Here is an 18,446-nt window from a genome sequence, read left to right as displayed (position 1 = left end):
ATATATATATATGTGTGTGTGTGTGTGTGTGTGTGTATGTATATATATATATATACACATACACACACACACACACACGCAATGGAATATTACTCAGCCATAAAAAAGAACAAAATAATGCCATTTGCAGCAACATGGATGGACCTAGAGATTGCCATACTGAATGAAGTAAGTCAGACAGAGAAAGACAAGTATCATATGATATCATTTATATGTGGACTCTAAAAAAGGTACAAACAAACTTAACTACAAAACAGAAATAAAGTTACAGATGTAGAAAATAAGTTTATGATTACCGGGGGTAAGTGGGGGAGGGATAAATTGGAAGACTGGGATTGATATATACACACTACTATATATAAAATAGATAACTAATAATGACCTACTGTATAGCACAGGGAACTATACTCAATACTCTATAACAGACTATATGGGAAAAGAATCTAAAAAAAGAGTGGATATATGTTTATGTATAACTGATTCACTTTGTTCTATACCTAAAACTAACACAACATTGTAAATCAACTGTACTCGAATAAAAACTTTTTTAAATTGCATCAAAAAGAATAAGATACCTAGGAATAAGCTTAAGCAAGATGGAAGACCTGTACTCTGAAAACTATAAAACATTGATGACAATAACTGAAGATGATACAAAAAAATGAAAAGATATCCCTTGTTCTTGGATTGGAAGAATTAATATTGTTTAAATGGCTATACTACCCAAAACAGTCTTCAGATTGCAGTCCCTATCAAAATACCCATGACATTTATCACATAACTAGAACAAATAATCCTAAAACATATATGGAATCACAGAAGACCCTGAATAGCCAAAGCAATCTTTAGAAAAAAGAACAAAGCTGGAGGTATCATGCTTCATGACTTCAGACTACACTACAAAGCTACAGTAATCAATACAGTATAGTACTAGTACAAAACCAGACACATAGTTCAATGGAACAGAATAGAGAGCCCAAAAATAAGCCCATGCACATATAGTCAGTCTTCAACAAAGGAGGCAAGACTGTACAGTGGAGAAGATACACTCTCTTCAATAAGTGGTTTGGGAAAACTGGACAGCTACATGTAAAAGAATGAAATTAGAACATTTTTTCACACCATATACAAAAATAAACTCAAAATGGATTAAAGACCCAAGTGTAAGACCTGAAACCATAAAACTCCTAGATGAAAACACAGGCAGGACACTCTTTGACATAAATTGTAGCAGTATTTTTTTGGATCTGTCTCCTAAGGCAAAGGAAACAAAAGCAAAAATAAACAAATGGGACCTAATTAAACTTAAAATCTTTTGCAAATCTTTTAAGCAAAGGAAACCATCAACAAAATGAAAAGACAACCTACTGAATGGGAGAAAATATTTGCAAATGATATGGCAGATAAGGGGTTAATATCCAAAATATATAAACAGCTCATACAGCTCAATATCAAAAAACCAAGCAGCCTGATTTTAAAATGGGCAGAAGACCTGAATATACATTTTTCCAAAGAAAGCATACAGATGGCAAACAAGCACATGAAAGGATGCTCAACATTGCTAATCACCATAGAAATGCAAATCAAAACCACAGTGAGATATCACTTCATGCCTGTCAAAATGGATGTCATCAAAAATACCACAAGTAACAAATGTTGTCCAGGATGTGGAGAAAATGAAACCCTTATACACTGTTGGTGGGAATGTAAATTGGTACAGCCACTATGAAAAACGGTATGGAGGTTTCTCAAAAAACTAAAAATAGAACTACCATGTGATGTAGCAATTCTACTCCTAGTTTTATGTCCAAAGAAAACGAAAACACTAATTTGAAAAGATATGTGCATTCCAGTGTTTGTAACAGCATTATCTGCAGTAGCCAAGATATGGAAGAGACCTAAGTGTTCGTCAACAGATGAATGGATAAAGAAGATTTGGTATATATACATTGTATGTGTGTGTGTGTGTATATATATGTGTATATATATATATATATATATATATACACACACACACACACACACACATACATACATACATACATACAATGGAAGATTACTCAACCATATAATAGAATGAAATTTTGCCATTTGCAACAACATGGATGGACTTGGAGGGTATTATGCTTAGTGAAATAAGTCAGAGAAAGACAAATTCTGCATTTTCACCTTATATGTTATATCTAAAAAATGAAATGAATGAATATAACAAAACAAACAGACTTACAGATATAGGGAACAAACTAGTGGTTACCTGTGGGGAGGGCCAGGATAGGGGTAGGGATTAAGAGGTACAAACTACTATGTATAAAATAAGTAAGCTATAAGGATGTACTGTACAACATAGGAAATATAGCCAATATTTTATAACTTTAAATGGTGGGTAAATCTATAAAATACTGAGTATGTTGTACACCTGAAAGTAATAATTATAAACCAACTTAACGTCAATAAAAATTTAAAAATAAAAAAAAGGTCCTTTGCCATGAGTATCTACATAAGTGACATATGTTTTTTTCTTCCCAGGGAGCAAGCTGCTGCCATAGTTCTTTTCCCTATATGGGGGATCCATTAATAGTCCAGTCTTTTAGTTGCCATTTGCCTGACCAGATGGCTAAGTCATTGGCAACAGCCCATTTGTTGGTGAAAAATGTATCAAGGAATGGTAGTAGAGGTGGCCTGCACTGCCATTACCACAGTGCAGAGCTTGACCTATTAGAATGCCCACACCTGATAGTCAAAAGATGGCCATTTACTGGTTCAGGTGGTAGCTGCAACCCAGCAGACCTCATCTGCCTTTAGTTTCACAGAGCTGTCAGTAAACCATGCCATAATGTCACCTTTGAATCTTGGGCCTTAGGAATTGCACCTGCTGTGCCTAGGGCCTGGACTTTATCTGGATTTATAGTCAAATTGGTACTAATCATTCTGTCAGTGACTAAGTGCAGCACTGTAGCCACCATGAAATTAGCATTGTAGCCATGTCGTTAATATAAGGGATGAATAAAATTTCTGTAGTACTTGAGCTTATTGAAGATCAAGCCCTGCCCTCTGGTAGCATATTACAGAAGAATTTAGGTATCCCTGCAGGAGTACAGTAAAAGTATATTGTAGGCTGTTCAGTGAGAACAAAAATTGGTCATGACCTCATTCTTCAGAGGGATCGAGTAGAAGGCATTAGCCAGATCAGTCAACAGCATACTTGTTTTCCATATGGGTTGCACTGTCTCAGTGATGGTGATAATATCAGAAACTGCTAGGGCAAAAGCTGAAACTTCTACATTTATCCTTTGGTAATCTGTCAACCTCCAAACTCTGGAGGCCTTCCTTACTGGCCTGATTGGGCTGCTTGTATTGTCTCGAATTAACAGAGCGATGTCCTTTTCCCCACCGTAGATACAGTATTTTTGTTGAACAACGCACCATGATTTGGCCAGCTCTGGAGCAGGCTAGGAATGCAGCTGGCCCATTAAGCTTGAATTTGTCCTTGTTGTGGTACGTACCGCTTGAGGCAATGGTGGTTTTCAGTACCGTACACAGCCAAAATGTTAATGCCTATTACGTATTCAATAGTAGGAACCAGGATCATCAGTACCTGAAATGGTCCAAAGAATCTCATCCACAAATACATGTGGACTTGTCTTCCATGGGTAACTACATTCTTCCCAGACCTACTATTTTAATTCTGCCTCTATGGGGACCTGTCATTTGGGCACCAGTATCCAAAGGCCCCATAAAAGTTTAGCTCCCCTCTCCCCTTTTCCCTTCTATCTTGACAGGGGCATAGGGCCTCTGGTCCCCAACGGGGACCCAGAGATCTTGGCCCCATCCCTAACTGTGTTATTCAGCCCTAGATAGTTAAAGTCTGCAGTGCCCCTTCATCAAACAGATGCACCAACCAGGCTGTATGAGACTCCCCTGGCTCCTGTTCATATCCGTCCTTCAGTTTCCATATTTCACTTTCGAAGAAGGACTTCATTTCAACACTTTTGTTTTCAGCAGTGCCATAGGTGGTTTTGCATTGAGTGAAACAGGTTTTATCTGAGGCCTGTAAGCCACCTGGATCAGGTAAAATTTCCTGCATGGGACCCCTTTACTTCTCTCAGACATCATTTGTGACCCTTAAGACACCTTGAGAGTTGGGGGGCGTGAAATGGGAGCGCAAATGTGACCAAGAGCCCAGATTATTGTTTCCCTACACTTTTTAGGACCCATTTCACATTTCCACCCTTATGCATTGCACCAGCTTTTCCCTGTTAACAGAGAGATTATCAATATCCCTATTTATCCCCATATGGCCAGAGGGAGGCCAGCACATCAGTCAGTTCATCACCACCACCCCACCCCCAGAGCCAGCTGCCTAGCCCTTTCATTCTACGATGCCATGGTGTTTTTTGTTGGCTACTGTATCTCTTGGTAAGGGAGTGTTCCAAGGCTAAGGCCTATTCTTATGGAGCCAAGTGGAGGTCTAAAGACTACATGAACAAGACTCTCTTTCCTAATAGTACATAACAATGTCCCTCTCAAGACTTCTCTTCTTACCAAATGAAAAAGGGGGGGGAGGTGTTAAAAGGAAACTTTTGAAGGTGATGAGTATGTTTATTGCCTTGATTATAATAGTACCATGCATGTATGAATATGTCCAAATGCATCAAACAAACGTGAAGTTTTTTGCATGTCAAATATGTCTCAATTAAATTGTCAAAACATAACAACAAAGACTATCTTCTCTGTACTCCCTTCACCCCACCACATAAAAAAAAAAATCTGCTCCTTGACAGGCCACCTGAATTTGGTTCATTTATTCCCATTGTGGTGTTAACATTATACATAGGCATTTTAATAACAATCAGCATTTTCTCCTAGAAGCATGAAAATTGTCCCTTTAAAATACAGCTCATTATGAAATGATGCCATTATGCTACACAATACTTTTTATAGCTCTTAACATTTTTTTCAAAAATAATTTTGCAAAAATGCTGATAGATTAGTGTCTCTGACAAATATGCCCAGCTCCCTCCCTCAACAAATTATTTTATTTTTCTGTGTTTCTTTTTTGTTTGTTTTCTTATTTTTATATTATATAGTTATTCATTCAAAAAATATTTGTTGAGCAGCAGCTATGGGTTAGGCACTGTTAAATAGCATTCAGATCTGAATAAGATTTTGTGTAATAGCAAAACAACAAAACATTTATGTTTTGTAGTAGAAATACCTTCAGAGTATAGTAGAGCCCCCAAATAGAGAAATTAACAAAAATACAAGTGATTTTTCATCTAAGTTATTGCTAGACATTATTATTAAGTTATTTAATTAAGTCCCTGTAATGTACCAAGATTTGGTACATTAAAGAACCAAGATTTGGGAGGAGAAGTAGTTGATTGGGAGGCATCGTTGGACAAGGTGTAGATAAAACTCGACTGATGTCTTTGTTCTACCTATAATTTGCTGTGTAAACTTGAATGGATAGAGTAATTTCATCTTTTCTGGCCTTGTTTTTAAATTTAGAGTTACAAGTAAGGAAACTTCTTACATGCTGTCTTACATCTGGGGTTATGATTTTACTTTGGGTCAGCTGTCTTTAGTCTTTTGCTTATCTGTTGTTGATCTCTTGTGATTATAGATACATATTACATAATACTTTTGTTGGCTTTCCACATCTTGCCTCCAGGAAGACCATATCTTGTGAGTCATCTCCATAGATCCCCATGGGCTGCTCTTCAACATTGCTGCCCATTATAATTATTATGCCCACCTTGCATCTACTAGTTAGTTGATGCTACTTACTTTCTGCTGTTCTGTGATCTCATCATCTTCATTGTACTGGAAGCCGAATTCTGTTTGAGTATCTCCTAGTGCCAGCTCTAGCCTACAGAATACAGCTGTTATGGAGTTTCTCAGCAATGCCTGTGCCCCCATCACCAGTCTTTTCTTTATTGCCTTGGTAAACAATATTCTCTGAGCCCTCCTGAGGAACATACTCAACTAGTAGGTCTTCTGAGTTTATACAACAGATCCTTTATGGTATACTTTACTGTGTTTTAAATGCCTTTCTTCACAGTCTGCCACAACGATTCTCGGATCTCTTATTTCATTAATATGCAACGTTGCTTTTTCCAGGAGTCATCCAGCAATGCGTTAGGCCATTTCCATGGGCCTTAAATCCTGAGACAAGGGAGAGTGCCCTATATCCAAAAACTCTCTCGTATCCTGTTTGATATTCCCATTTCCAGTCCAGTACCTTCAGCAGACACTCTCTTGGTTCTTACTGGTTCAAGTTGGCCCATTCCTGCAGCACCTATAGCATATAATCCTTCTCCTCCTTTAGCAGACCCAGTACTTCCCCATTTGGGCTATGCTGAAATTTGACCTTAGCTTGGAGCTACAAGGGAAGGTTAGTATAGAGCATGAGGAGGGCTACTAGCATTGTCCTTAAGGTACTTGCTTCGCTTGAGGTTTCCATATATTCGAGGGGAGGGGTGGGTGGAGGAGGCATGCTACCCTCTAACATGAAACTTATTTGCAGACCCACAAGTTCATGGGAAACTTGGAGTTGAAGGTTATCAGCTGCATCCACCAGTTATTCTTTGAAATTGCACTTCTTTCCTATATGGCCCTGATTTTGGCATAGACTTGCCTGGGATGCAAAGTCCCTTCAATTCTGCCACCCTTAAAATTGAGTTCTGGGTCTGGTCTTCAATATGTTCAGCTCTTTATCTGCAGGAGATAAGGATCTCATTAAATGTTGCCAGTTGTTGATTTAAACTGGTGATTAATTAGCCTGTCATTTTCTCTGTTTAGCATCTCAGTGACAGCCATAGTCCTTAGTCCATAGTCCTTATAGTTATTAATTACCCTCATCCCTCAAATGCTTGGCATGTTGTACAAGCTAAGTGCACATCTCCATTCACCCGCAAGTGAATTAGCAAATGGCTGCTATTCTGTGTCAGAGACTATCGTTAACTTCACTTACAACCAGAAATTGAGTCCTTCCTCATAGTAGTCCTTCCTTCAAGTGATCCAACCTCAGAATCCCATCATTGAGGTCTGCTTCTTAGGACTACTCTTGGTACCAACTGTTCAGGTCACATTCCTTAGAAGCCCAGCCTTAGTCAGAGATTTTTGTGCTAGTGATACATTGAAGTTTGTATTCTCCTGAGAAGCCTCTAAGAAAGTGAGGAATATAGGATTAAGCAGGAGACACACTAACAGAAATGTGGTTTCAGAAGAAATTTTGTCTGAGCATCGTCTCAGAAGGAATTTTGAAAAATAAATTGCACCTCAGAGGTTGTACTGTCCTGAGGCAAGGAGGGTGGGCTCTTTTACCCTCCTATATCATTCCCCACTGGCTATGAGCCTCATCCTGAAGGAGGGAAAGGGTGTGGACAGGAGAGGCAAGGTAGAGCATAGGAATCTTTGTACCAGGTGGTTCTTTTCAGCCATGGTCAATTCTCCAGAGAAAGATGCAGGTAAGCGCCATTAGCTGTCAATACAGGAAGAAGCAGGAAGATTAGCCTTGTATATTAGGATTTGGACATCTGGACGGGGCCTCAACAGCATCTACCAGAGGTACCTCCTATGTGCTAGAGACTTTACCAGCAAGCATTATCTCATTCAGTGGTGTGCTCGAGCTACCTTGAATCAGCTTTCAAGAGAGTGATTATGCACATCCATTCACTTATATGAGTTCAGTATCATTGGTAGCTTGAAATTGGCCATGGAGGGAGTAATCACATCACAGAAATCTGCAAGTGCAACAATTCAGGGCCCCGTCCCCCAGAGCTAGTTGTTAAAACTTTTACCAGCATTCAAATTTTATAACAACCTTATGAAGTCAGTATCATATTTTATAAATGAGAAAACTGAGTATCAGAGTGATTAATATACTTGTCATCTCTCATGTAGCTACTAAGTTATAGAATTGGAAATCTAGCTTTGTCTGGTTCCAAAACTTGGACTCCTACTGTTACAACATGTTGCTTTTTTTTTTTTTTTTTTTTTGGCTGCCCCGGGTCTTCATTGGGGCATGCGGAATCTTTAGTTGGGGCATGTGGACTCTTAGTTGCGGCATGCAGGCTTCTTAGTTGCGGCATGCGGACTCCTAGTTGCAGCATGGAGCCTTCTTAGTTGCAGCACGTGGACTCAGTCCCAGCATGCGAACTCTTAGTTGTGGCATGTGGGATATAGTTCCCTGACCAAGGATCGAACCCAGGCCCCCTGCATTGGGAACGTGGAGTCTTACCCACTGGACCACAGAGAAGTCCCCAGCATGTTGCTTTTTGAACACAGAAACTTCGTTCTCTTTTTAATCATTTGAGAGTTGGCTAAATTTCTAGATGACCCGGAATGCACTTTGATCACCAACACCTTCTACTCCAAGTTAATGATTTTATTATATTTCCCTAGTAAATAGCAGCCCCAGGACACATCATTCTATCATTTTGCCTCTGTTTTTAAACATTCTTCCCTTTATCATGTTTTCTTACCTGCTCTTTCTGGAAAGTAAAAGGTATCCAGTAAATATTTGTGAAATGAATAAATGATGACCCTTTAATATGAAATTAGATTTTTCTACAGGAAGGACAAATTAACATACCCTTCTTTAATTAAAATCATAGGTCAGAAATTCTCTCGAAGTGCCACAGTATAATGTGGGAGGTATTTCATGTTGAACCAGAGTTGATACACATTTGAAAAAGGTGTAGCTTACTCTCAAGTAACTAAGGAATTTTTAATGCATTTTTAATTAAATGTAAGTGCAAATAGAATTGCTTGGTTCCACCTTATGTTGAATTACAATATGAAGTAAATTGAATGATTAAGCTGAAAATGACTTTAGTCTTCATATAGACTTGAAAATCTTTTCAACTTTTATGGCATAGAATTGACTGCTTCTGTTGTGTTTTTGTTTGTATTTCTGAAGCAAGGAGAAGTCAGGCTGAAGTGTTTGAAAGCTCTACAAAGTCTGTATACCAATAGAGAATTATTCCCCAAATTGGAGCTATTCACTAACCGATTCAAGGTAAGATGCTTAGCGTATTTTCTTCTTCACTTTAAAAATGCTCGTTTTAGCTAGTTTAGCAAATGGCATTACCATAACAAGTGTTTAGGTCATATTCTTTATTGCATATTCTTTAAATGAACCTGTATTAAATAGATGGATCTCTGCTTTACAAAAGATATTACCAACATGAGTTCTTATTCATTACCTTCAATAGAAGGCTCACCTGCTTAAAATAAGATTTTTTTCATAGACAGCTTTTTTATAGTTATATTAATTTTGCAAGGTAAGGTTTGTCTCTGTTAGAGAATGCCAGTTGATGAAAAAAATTTTATATTATAAACATTTATGACACCTCCTGGTGTGTGCATAGGACTATGATAATATGGTTTCAATAGTAAAGCTTTCCATTTAACCTAATCATCATTAGACTAATCTATCATTAGTCTTCCATGAACTCCCCCAAAGACATTACCTCAGATCTGTCTCCATTTACTTTCTGTTCATGGTTGGTTTGATGTATAACTTTTCTTCAGGATCGCATTGTATCAATGACACTTGATAAGGAATATGATGTTGCTGTGGAAGCTATTCGATTGGTTACTCTGATACTTCAGTAAGTATAATATTTTAATTTAATCTGCTAATATATTAATGTTTTTTCCCAGCATTATTGATGTACTTCGCATATATAACCCTAATATATATTCTTACCACTTTAGGTTTTACTTTCACATTTTAAGGTTAGGTTTGAAACAAAATGTTTTGTTTTCTCTTTGTTTTTTATTTTGAATATTGTCTATTTTCTTTACATAAAAGTTCTTTTATGCAGTATCAGAGAAGTAACATACTTCTGTTTAAAGAGAGAGAAGGCTTCAAAGGGATAGGTTTTTCAAATAGGCTTCTTTGGAATGGTATAGAAGTAGGAGAAAGGAAATAAGGCATTTAAATTGTGTCATTAATATGATAGAGATTTTAAAATAGGAATAGTTAGTTTCATCTATAGAGCTTTGACTAAAAACTAGGAAGAATCTATGTGAGAGAATGCAAGTGCCGGCAAAGTCATTACAAATCCTCCCCTCCCCGCTTTGTGAGGCTATATCTGTCATACACCAAACATCATGTATGCCAGGGTCTGTTGTTGTTTTGATCTCTTTTTACCTCTTTCTGCTCTATTACCATATTCTTTGTTATTGTGGCTTTATACTCTAGTGTATGTTGTATGTTATAAATATGGCCTCTTAGTGGTTTGTTCCTTCTTCTTTGCCTTTCTTTTAAAAATCCACTTAGCTACTTGTGGATTTGTTTTTTCTTCTTTATGAATTTTTAAAGTACTTTTGTCTAATTCCTCAGAAACTTTGGTTGGGAGTTTAAATATTAGAACTCCATTTAGGGACTTCCCTGGCGGTCCAGTGGTTAAGACTCCATGCTTCCATTGCAGGGGACACGGGTTCGATCCCTGGTTGGGGCCCCTAAGATCCCATAGGCTGCATAGCATGGCCAAAACAAAGAACTGCATTTAATTTTATGAAAAATTTAGGAGAGAATGGAATTTTTTACAATTATGTATTGTTTATACATAAAAATGATGTATTGCTTTATTTAGATCTCATTAGGTCTTTTATATAAGGTTTAAATTTTTTCCTAGAGGTATTGTACATTATTTACTAGGTTAATTCTTAAATACTGTATGTTTTTATTGTTTTATTGTTATTTGATTAGTATTTAGTGTTAAAAATATTTTCTACTTAGTTATTCCTAAGGCAAGGAAACACTTAATTTTTATGTTGGTCTTTTATGTGCAGCTTATTAGAACTTTTATCCATGTTGATGGTTTGATTGTATTGAATTTACTACGTAGATTATTATATGATCTGCAAACAATTTCAGTTCTGTCTTCTCCTTTTCTAACCTTAAAACTTTTGTTTCATTCTCTTGTCTACTTCCATTAGCCAGGACTTTGAACACTATGGAAGTATCACTGATAGTGGATTTTTTTGTTCTTGTTCTAGGAAGGCATCTAAAGTTATTTCTGAGATAGGTTTTTGATATGATAGAAGTTCTTTTGTATTCTCAGTTTTCTGGGATTTTCCTTTCATACATTGTTGAGCCTGAATAAAATTGGTAGATTTGTCTAATGGTGATTTACACCCATGCATTTCTAGAATAAATCCTGTTTGAACATGACATATTTGTTTTCATTGTATTTTGTTTAAATGCAATGTTACATTTAATATCCTATTTAGGATTTTCACATCTGTGTTGTGTGTAAATTTGACATAATTTTTTTGTTCCTTACCCAACTTTGAAATCAAGATATATACTGTTTGTAAAATATCTTCAGTAGTTTCTCACCCTTTTTCTGTTCTGAAATAAATTTGCTATGACAGATTAATTCCTCCTTGAAATTCTGAGAGAATTCTTTTGTTAAAGCCATGTCAGTTTTAAGTTTCTTTTGAGAGAAAGGTCTTTGATTACCATTTCTACTTCTTCAGTGGTTATCTATCTAAGTTAACCTTTATTTCCTCTTGTAATAATTTTGGCTTTTCATATGATTTTTATAGTATATCAGTTTTATCACAGTTTTCAACTTTATTATTTGATAGCTTATGATATTTTTATTCATAAAACTATTATTTCTTTTGTTATTTACATCGTTCATTTTATTTGTATCCTCTTGATCAGTCATGGCAGAGGTTTGTCCATCCTACTGTTCTTTTCAAAGAACTAGCTTCTTTTAGCTATTTCTTTCTTGTTTTTGAACAATCATATTTAAAGTAACAAATATACCTTTAAGTACTACTTTACTAGTCTCCTAAAAATTTGGACATAGAATATTTTCATAGACAATCAATGATAAGTATTTTGATTACCTTTATGATTTTCAGTTTAAATCAAAATTATTCAGTAGTAATTTTTGTTCTCCCTAGATCGGATTGTTTAAAGCTGATCTTTCTATTTTATTGTATTATTTGAGAATGTGTTCTGAGTACTTTGGTCAATTTTCTGAATTTTCTAAGTATGTTTAGAAACAATACATATCTGTGTTGTGTATATAGTTATTTATATTCATTACTTTGAATTTATTTAGAGTCATTCAAATTATCTATACCTTTGCTTATTTTTGTCTACTTTTTCAGAAGGATGTGTTAAAGTCTTGAACTACTATTGTTCACTTGTCTTTCCTTTTCGGTTGTTGCTTGGTATACTTCAGAGTATATAGATCAGTACCTCTCTATTCATGATTTGTACATCTTCTGATAATATTCACTTTATCCTTACATCTCATTCTTCCTTGTCATTTATGGAGAATTTTTTCCTTTTCAAATTCTATTTTAAATTATTATGCCCCCCTAGTTATAGTTTACTTGTAAATTTCACAAGCTTACCAATGTCTTTCCCTTGAACAAAAAATACCCACATTGCAACCACTTGTATTTTTCATCGGAATTGTCTAGAGTTTAAAATCTATTGTTAAGGATTACTTTTTGACCCTTTTTTGGGTTTTTTTGCTTCCTTTTTTTTATTTAGTTTCAGTAATTGCTCATTTAGACAGGAGTAAACTTTGCTTTGATAGTACTTCTTCCCTTACTTCCAAGGAAGAGTAATTCTCTCATAGACTCCTCCAGTATTGTCTTTTCAGGCTAGTTTACTTCCTTAAAGAGTATTTTCAAACCATCTAAGACCTTGTTTGGCTAAAAAAAATCATACTTTCATCATGAATTTAGAAAATGGTTTGGCTAGTTTCAAAAGTCTATTTTTAAGGTTTTTTTCTATGTTTTCATTGGAGGAAATAAGGGCAAAACGTGTCTTATATAAAAGTATAGTTATGGCCCTCCAGCTGTGTCAGATGACCTAATAATTCATTAGGTATATTGGTCCTTTTATGGATTCCTCAGAGAGCTCTCCCTTTTGCAGAAGAGGGAGATGTCATCCTGGAACCCACAGAAGTCCTTAGGATGGACCTCCAAGTGAGGGTCCTTGGCTTCCCACAGGAAGGAATTCCAGAGCGAACCATAGTAAAGGGAAAGCAAGTTTATTTAGAGAGATACACATTCCATAGGCAGAATGAGGCCTGTCTCAGAAGGCAAGAGCGGCTCCAGGGCACAGGGTCTTCTGGGAAGGTGAGCTCTGCCCAGGGGCATGGGGTCATAGGTTTTTATGGGTTAAGTAATTTCATAGGCTGAGTGGGAGGAATATTCTTGCTATTTTGGTGAAGGGTGGGGATTTCCCAAGAATTGGACCACTGCCTACTTTTTGACCTTTTATGGTCCTCCTCAGAACTGTCATGGTGTAAGAGGGAGTGATTTTTAGTATTTCAATGAAGGTATAATTAGCTAAAGGTCAGTGACCCAACTGTTCTCAAAGCCACCTTGGTTTGAGCTGGTTCTAGCCTATCTTAGCATCCCAACAGCTGCTCCCCTTCTTCATTATCTAGCATTTTGTGTCCTGTCCCTTTCCCTCCTGTCTCATCCCCACTCTAGGTATTTATGACAATGGGAAGTTCCCCAGAGTGGACAGTGCCTCCTCTGGCTATTTACTGTGTGACTCAGCGCCTGACTTTCAGGTTTCCTCTGTTTGAGTTGCTTGCCCTTTAGGTGGTCTTGTTGGGCAAAATGTCTTTTAAAACTATCCAGGCTGGCTCCCTTTAAGTATTCCATATCTGGCCTAAAGGAAACATGGAAGAAGTATGGATTTCTACTCATTATATTGCTCAATCTCCTAATGTCTACTTATATATTATTTTGGTGAGAAATGAGCTAAGGTTCCCAAAACTAACTCTCCAGTCTCTTATAGCATTGCATGAAATGATCTGGCCTTATTTTTCTTGGCTTGTGGACTCTCTACCAGAACTTCCCCAAAACAACAAGTTAAGTCACCTTTAACATCCTTTTATACCATCTTTAAATTCTTTTTCTCTGCATCTGTTAATTCTTCTTTTGGTATAGATTACTTTGCTTTCACTTACGAGCTTAGATTACTGAGATATCTTGTTAAATTTTTTTTCCTATGAGTTTAACTTTATCCTGAGGGTATTAGCTAATTGAGTTGATGATATACATGTAATTAAGTGAAGAGGTTAAAACTTAGGCCTTGTTGAGAGGGGGGAAAAAGTGTACTTTAAAAAATGCTTCTGTCTGTCTCCCATCCTTGATATTCAGCTCTTTTTCTTTCAGAACTAAAGTTTCTCCCTTATACTATGATGCAGCTACCTTATTCTGCTGCAAAGGTCATTCTAATTTATATTTGTCAGATCCCTCGATCTCCTCCTAACCTCTAGGCATCTCCAGAGAATGAATTTATACCCCTACATCTTGTCAAGAACCTGTATAGCCCAAGAATTCTGTAGTCATCTAGTCATTAATCTATAACCCTGTCAGACATTTTTAATCATGTTAATAATCAGGAAATAGATGTTCCCTCTTTGGGGGAAAAGTACTTAAAGATACATTCCAGCAAACCAAGAAAAGTTTCAAACTTTAAGAATGCATGAATAGAAAGGTGGGAAATTTGTGTTAATAGAGGAGTGGTTATGACTAGTGAATCCATTTTACATAGAAAGAAGACTAAATAGTATTGTAAATATTGTGATAAACTATAATTTAAAATAGACAGTTCTGGAAAGAGTTACATAGTACAATAATAATTTAACTCTGTAAAACAGGGGCAAATATATGACCAGTGCCTATTAACAAAAATCTTATGCACATTTAAAGAAACTGAGCTAAACTGGGCTAATATATATCCCAAGGTACTAATACTCATTGTCCATAGGTGTGTATGGGAAGAAATGTGGACATTTTATTTTCTTGTGTTATCTGTATTTTCTGAATTTTATATAACAATTAAGTGTCTTTTATAGTTAAAGAGAAATATTTTCAAAGTCAGACTAAAAAGAGACGAAAATAAAGTCAGCATGCTTGAGCTTTTATAAAGAACCTTACAAAGTGTTAATCAAGGTAGAACTGACAGTAACTATTTTTGGCTCAGTGTTACTTTGTGAATTTTTCAGTGGAAGTGAAGAAGCTCTTTCCAATGAAGACTGTGAAAATGTTTACCACTTGGTATACTCAGCACATCGCCCTGTTGCTGTGGCAGCTGGAGAATTCCTTCACAAAAAGTGAGTTAATTCTCTTTGAAACCAGGTTCCACTTTCATATGTTGTTTTGTCGTTGTTTTACAGTTAATGAAAGAAAGTAATAGTGACTGAAAACAGTGCTAGAAGTGGCCATTGCTCCAAGTTCTGGGGGTTATAATATTCTCACACCTACGTGCACATCATGAATCACATCCCTGAGAATGATGTCCCTTGTGATATATTCCTTTGGCCTGAAATCTAAAAGGATGGTTCTCAGCTAGTCAGCTTAGGCGTGTGAGTGGAGAAAGGAGAAGTGCTTGAAGTTTATAAAGACTCCCCTAAGTAACTGATATTTTATTTCACCAAATTTTTTTCCCTTTTAAAATTCTGAGTTCTCATCTTCTCAACATTGGTAATTTAAATATCCTCAAAACGCCTCCCAAATTTTCATTTTTCTCCATTCTGTCAGGATGAGGATTATTTTAATCAGTAATCCATAATGATGCTAAAAATTATATATGCAGTTACAGTTTAAAAGCAAAATCTCATCTATTTTTTTGACAAAGCATAGCGCTAGTGAGAGTTTATGAATATAATTAAACATTCTTATGAAATATATTTTTGATCATGGTCTACTGTATATGTTACATAATTTATTAGTAGATTAATTCATTCTTAAAATGTAAACATATTCTTGGGCAAGGGGATGTTTTGCTTTGTTTTTGTTTTTGTTCATAGATTTAACTTAGTGACTTTGACAGGTGAACCCAGAAGTCCATTACATGTTGTGATTTGTAATTATGCTAAGCACAGATGTAAATCATGCACTGGGCAACTGTTGTACATGGATGATTAACTTTGATAATGAGCAGGCCTGGCCCTCCATCCAGCATCAGCAGCTCAGTGCTGCAGCCACAAACTGCTCTTTACTTAGTGGTACCTCTCAAAGTGAGAAAAAGTTGTTTCTATGTGAAAAATCTTTAAGAAGGAAGCTGGCTAGGAGGGCATGCTGGTAATGAAAGTGAGGAAGAAAGTCAGAATTTTTAGGCATGACTTTTAAAATAAGATATTGACTTTGACAGTGACTCTGGCATCATTGGCTAATAAAGAATAATGCTATTTCCATATTTATCTTGAGGTGTTGTCTATCACAAATATCAAGGGTATACTGTAGTCTTCACTTCCTTCCTTTTTTATTGTATTCTAGTAATAAATTCTAATCTGTTCTCTACTTAACTTTTCAAAAAGCTTTGTGTTTTTTTAGAAAGAATTATTGCTTCTATAGTTTCAAAGAAAAGATAGACTAAAAAGGCTGGTCAGCTACAGAATAGAGGCCATAAACTGGCAGCACTGTAATCAGAAAGAACCTTTGGATATATTTAATTTTATTTGTATTGTGTTTTTGTAAGTTTGAAACACTTGCTAAAGAATTTTAAATTATAATATTTTACGTAAAAATTGACAAATGTAAGCTGCCATTATTTTTTATTTCTTTGTGCAAAGGAAGTCAACTCCTATGCAAATGAAAGCTTCACTTCATAAGCTTGTTTTATGCCCCTGCCCTGAAAATATTCAGTTTGAGAACTTTTGATTCTTAATGATCTCTTTCAGCATTTTCCCACCATTTAATATTGTGATCTGTTAAAATCTTAACAAGTAAACTGTAGACTAGCCCCAGAATTCCACGATAAAGTTTAAAAAAAAAAAAAAATGTGTGCATGCACATAGACTTAGTCTGTTTTTTAGTCTAGTGTATTAAGCTATACCAAGCATCCAAAAAACGGTAAAATGTATCTGAAATGAATGTTTTAATGTCATTGAAAATTCTACATTTTAATATTAGAAAAATTAAGCTAATTACTCAGTGCCTTATATACAGTGAATGCAGTTATTTAAATTTGTACGTTTTAGTGTAAAGGACCCTCATATTTTCCATTTGCCCCCCACCTCTGAAAGCCACCCAAATAAGCTTTCTCTTAAACCAGTCTGATAGCTGTGCAGATATAGCTTCAAGATAATACTCTAGTCTTCTATACCCCTGCCATATACTTTCCCCTTCCCTCCAAAAATAGTTTCTCAATACTCATTTTCTGCTTGAAATTGGTTTATATTTTATGTCACATGAAGTTTTTCTTATTTTATTCAATTATTTAGCCTCTCATCTGAGAGGCCTACTATGACTTCCATGTCTAAACTAGCACTCTATATTCCTATTCCTAGACGGTTGTATTTCCTTGTAACACCTGAGGTGGTATATATTGATCTACTGTTTATCTCCAACCACTAGAGTGAGAGCTCAATGAGAATAGGGATTTTTTCTTTGTTCAATATTATATCCTTTTTACCTGGAGCAATACCTGGGAGTAAGGCACCTTGAGTAGTCCTTAAGTTTTGTTAGAATAAGTCTTCTTAGCAAATTAAAATTTTCAAGTCATTTCTTTGCCATATTCTAGAAGTTTTGCCACTAAGTAGTATTTTTATAAATTTAATGTTTCTTTCATTTTACTCAATACTGTTGGGTTGTTGAATACTGTTTCTAGGTAATATGTTAGTAAACAGAAGATAGTGGAAGAAATAAATCATGATTAAAAGTCTGAATTTTTACCATTATTGCTGGAGCCTTTGGTTAAATTCTATAATTACATGACTGTAAAATGGATATTTAAGAAAATAGAACTCTATTTAAAATTACATACTTTAGTATCTATCATAGAGAATAAAAAGTTTATGTTTTTCATAAAGATTTGAACATTGATTAGTCATCAGTAAAAAAAGCTTTCTTTTACACTTTATGTATAGTTGAACTGTATGAAATTGTTTAGATCTAACCACTTTTTGACCTATAAAAACATCAGTTACATACTTGTGTTGAAACAAATCAGTAACCTGATCTCTAATACTGTTTTCTTCTTTTAACACTGAAATAATTTATACATTGAAGGAAAAGACTAAAATTCATATCCATGTAAATTTGTAAAGTTCTTGTTTTGTTACTTATTTCCAGGCTATTTAGCAGACATGACCCACAAGCAGAAGAAGCATTAGCAAAGAGGAGGGGGAGGAACAGTCCAAATGGGAACCTTATTAGGATGCTGGTTCTTTTCTTTCTTGAAAGTGAGGTAAATTTTTAACATAATTCTTTATTTTGTTTTTGTTTTAACATTAGATTACATTTTAAATAAAATTGTTGTTTAATTCATTGTAATTAATGATATTTTTTAATCAAATGAAGACAAGCCTGTTTCTTACAAATCTGACTCCATGGATATTTTCTTTGTTTGTTTTTTTTTTTTCTGGTTTTTTTTTGGCTGTGCCACGTGACTTGTGGGACCTTAGTTCCCCAACCAGGGATTGAACCAGGGTCCA

General features: G+C 35.6%; 1 protein-coding gene across 2 annotated transcripts in view; it reads left to right on the top strand.

Annotated features, from left to right (window-relative positions):
• The window catches only part of STAG1 (STAG1 cohesin complex component), a 431,541-nt gene that overhangs the window by 314,910 nt on the left and 98,185 nt on the right, over positions 1–18,446 (top strand). For both annotated transcript variants that reach the window (XM_027091619.1, XM_027091620.1), the window contains 4 exons: positions 8,924–9,022; positions 9,538–9,617; positions 15,015–15,122; positions 18,085–18,199. In XM_027091619.1, the coding sequence (XP_026947420.1) occupies positions 8,924–9,022; positions 9,538–9,617; positions 15,015–15,122; positions 18,085–18,199 (402 nt within the window). The remainder of the gene's footprint in view (positions 1–8,923; positions 9,023–9,537; positions 9,618–15,014; positions 15,123–18,084; positions 18,200–18,446) is intronic.

The sequence above is a fragment of the Aethalodelphis obliquidens genome, unplaced genomic scaffold, assembly GCF_003676395.1.
Source record: "Aethalodelphis obliquidens isolate GAN/ISIS:26980383/991018 unplaced genomic scaffold, ASM367639v1 scaffold72, whole genome shotgun sequence".
NCBI classification, from domain to species: Eukaryota; Metazoa; Chordata; class Mammalia; order Artiodactyla; family Delphinidae; genus Aethalodelphis; species Aethalodelphis obliquidens.
Note: the sequence above shows the minus strand (reverse complement) of the source record. Positions and strands in the feature narration are given on the sequence as shown.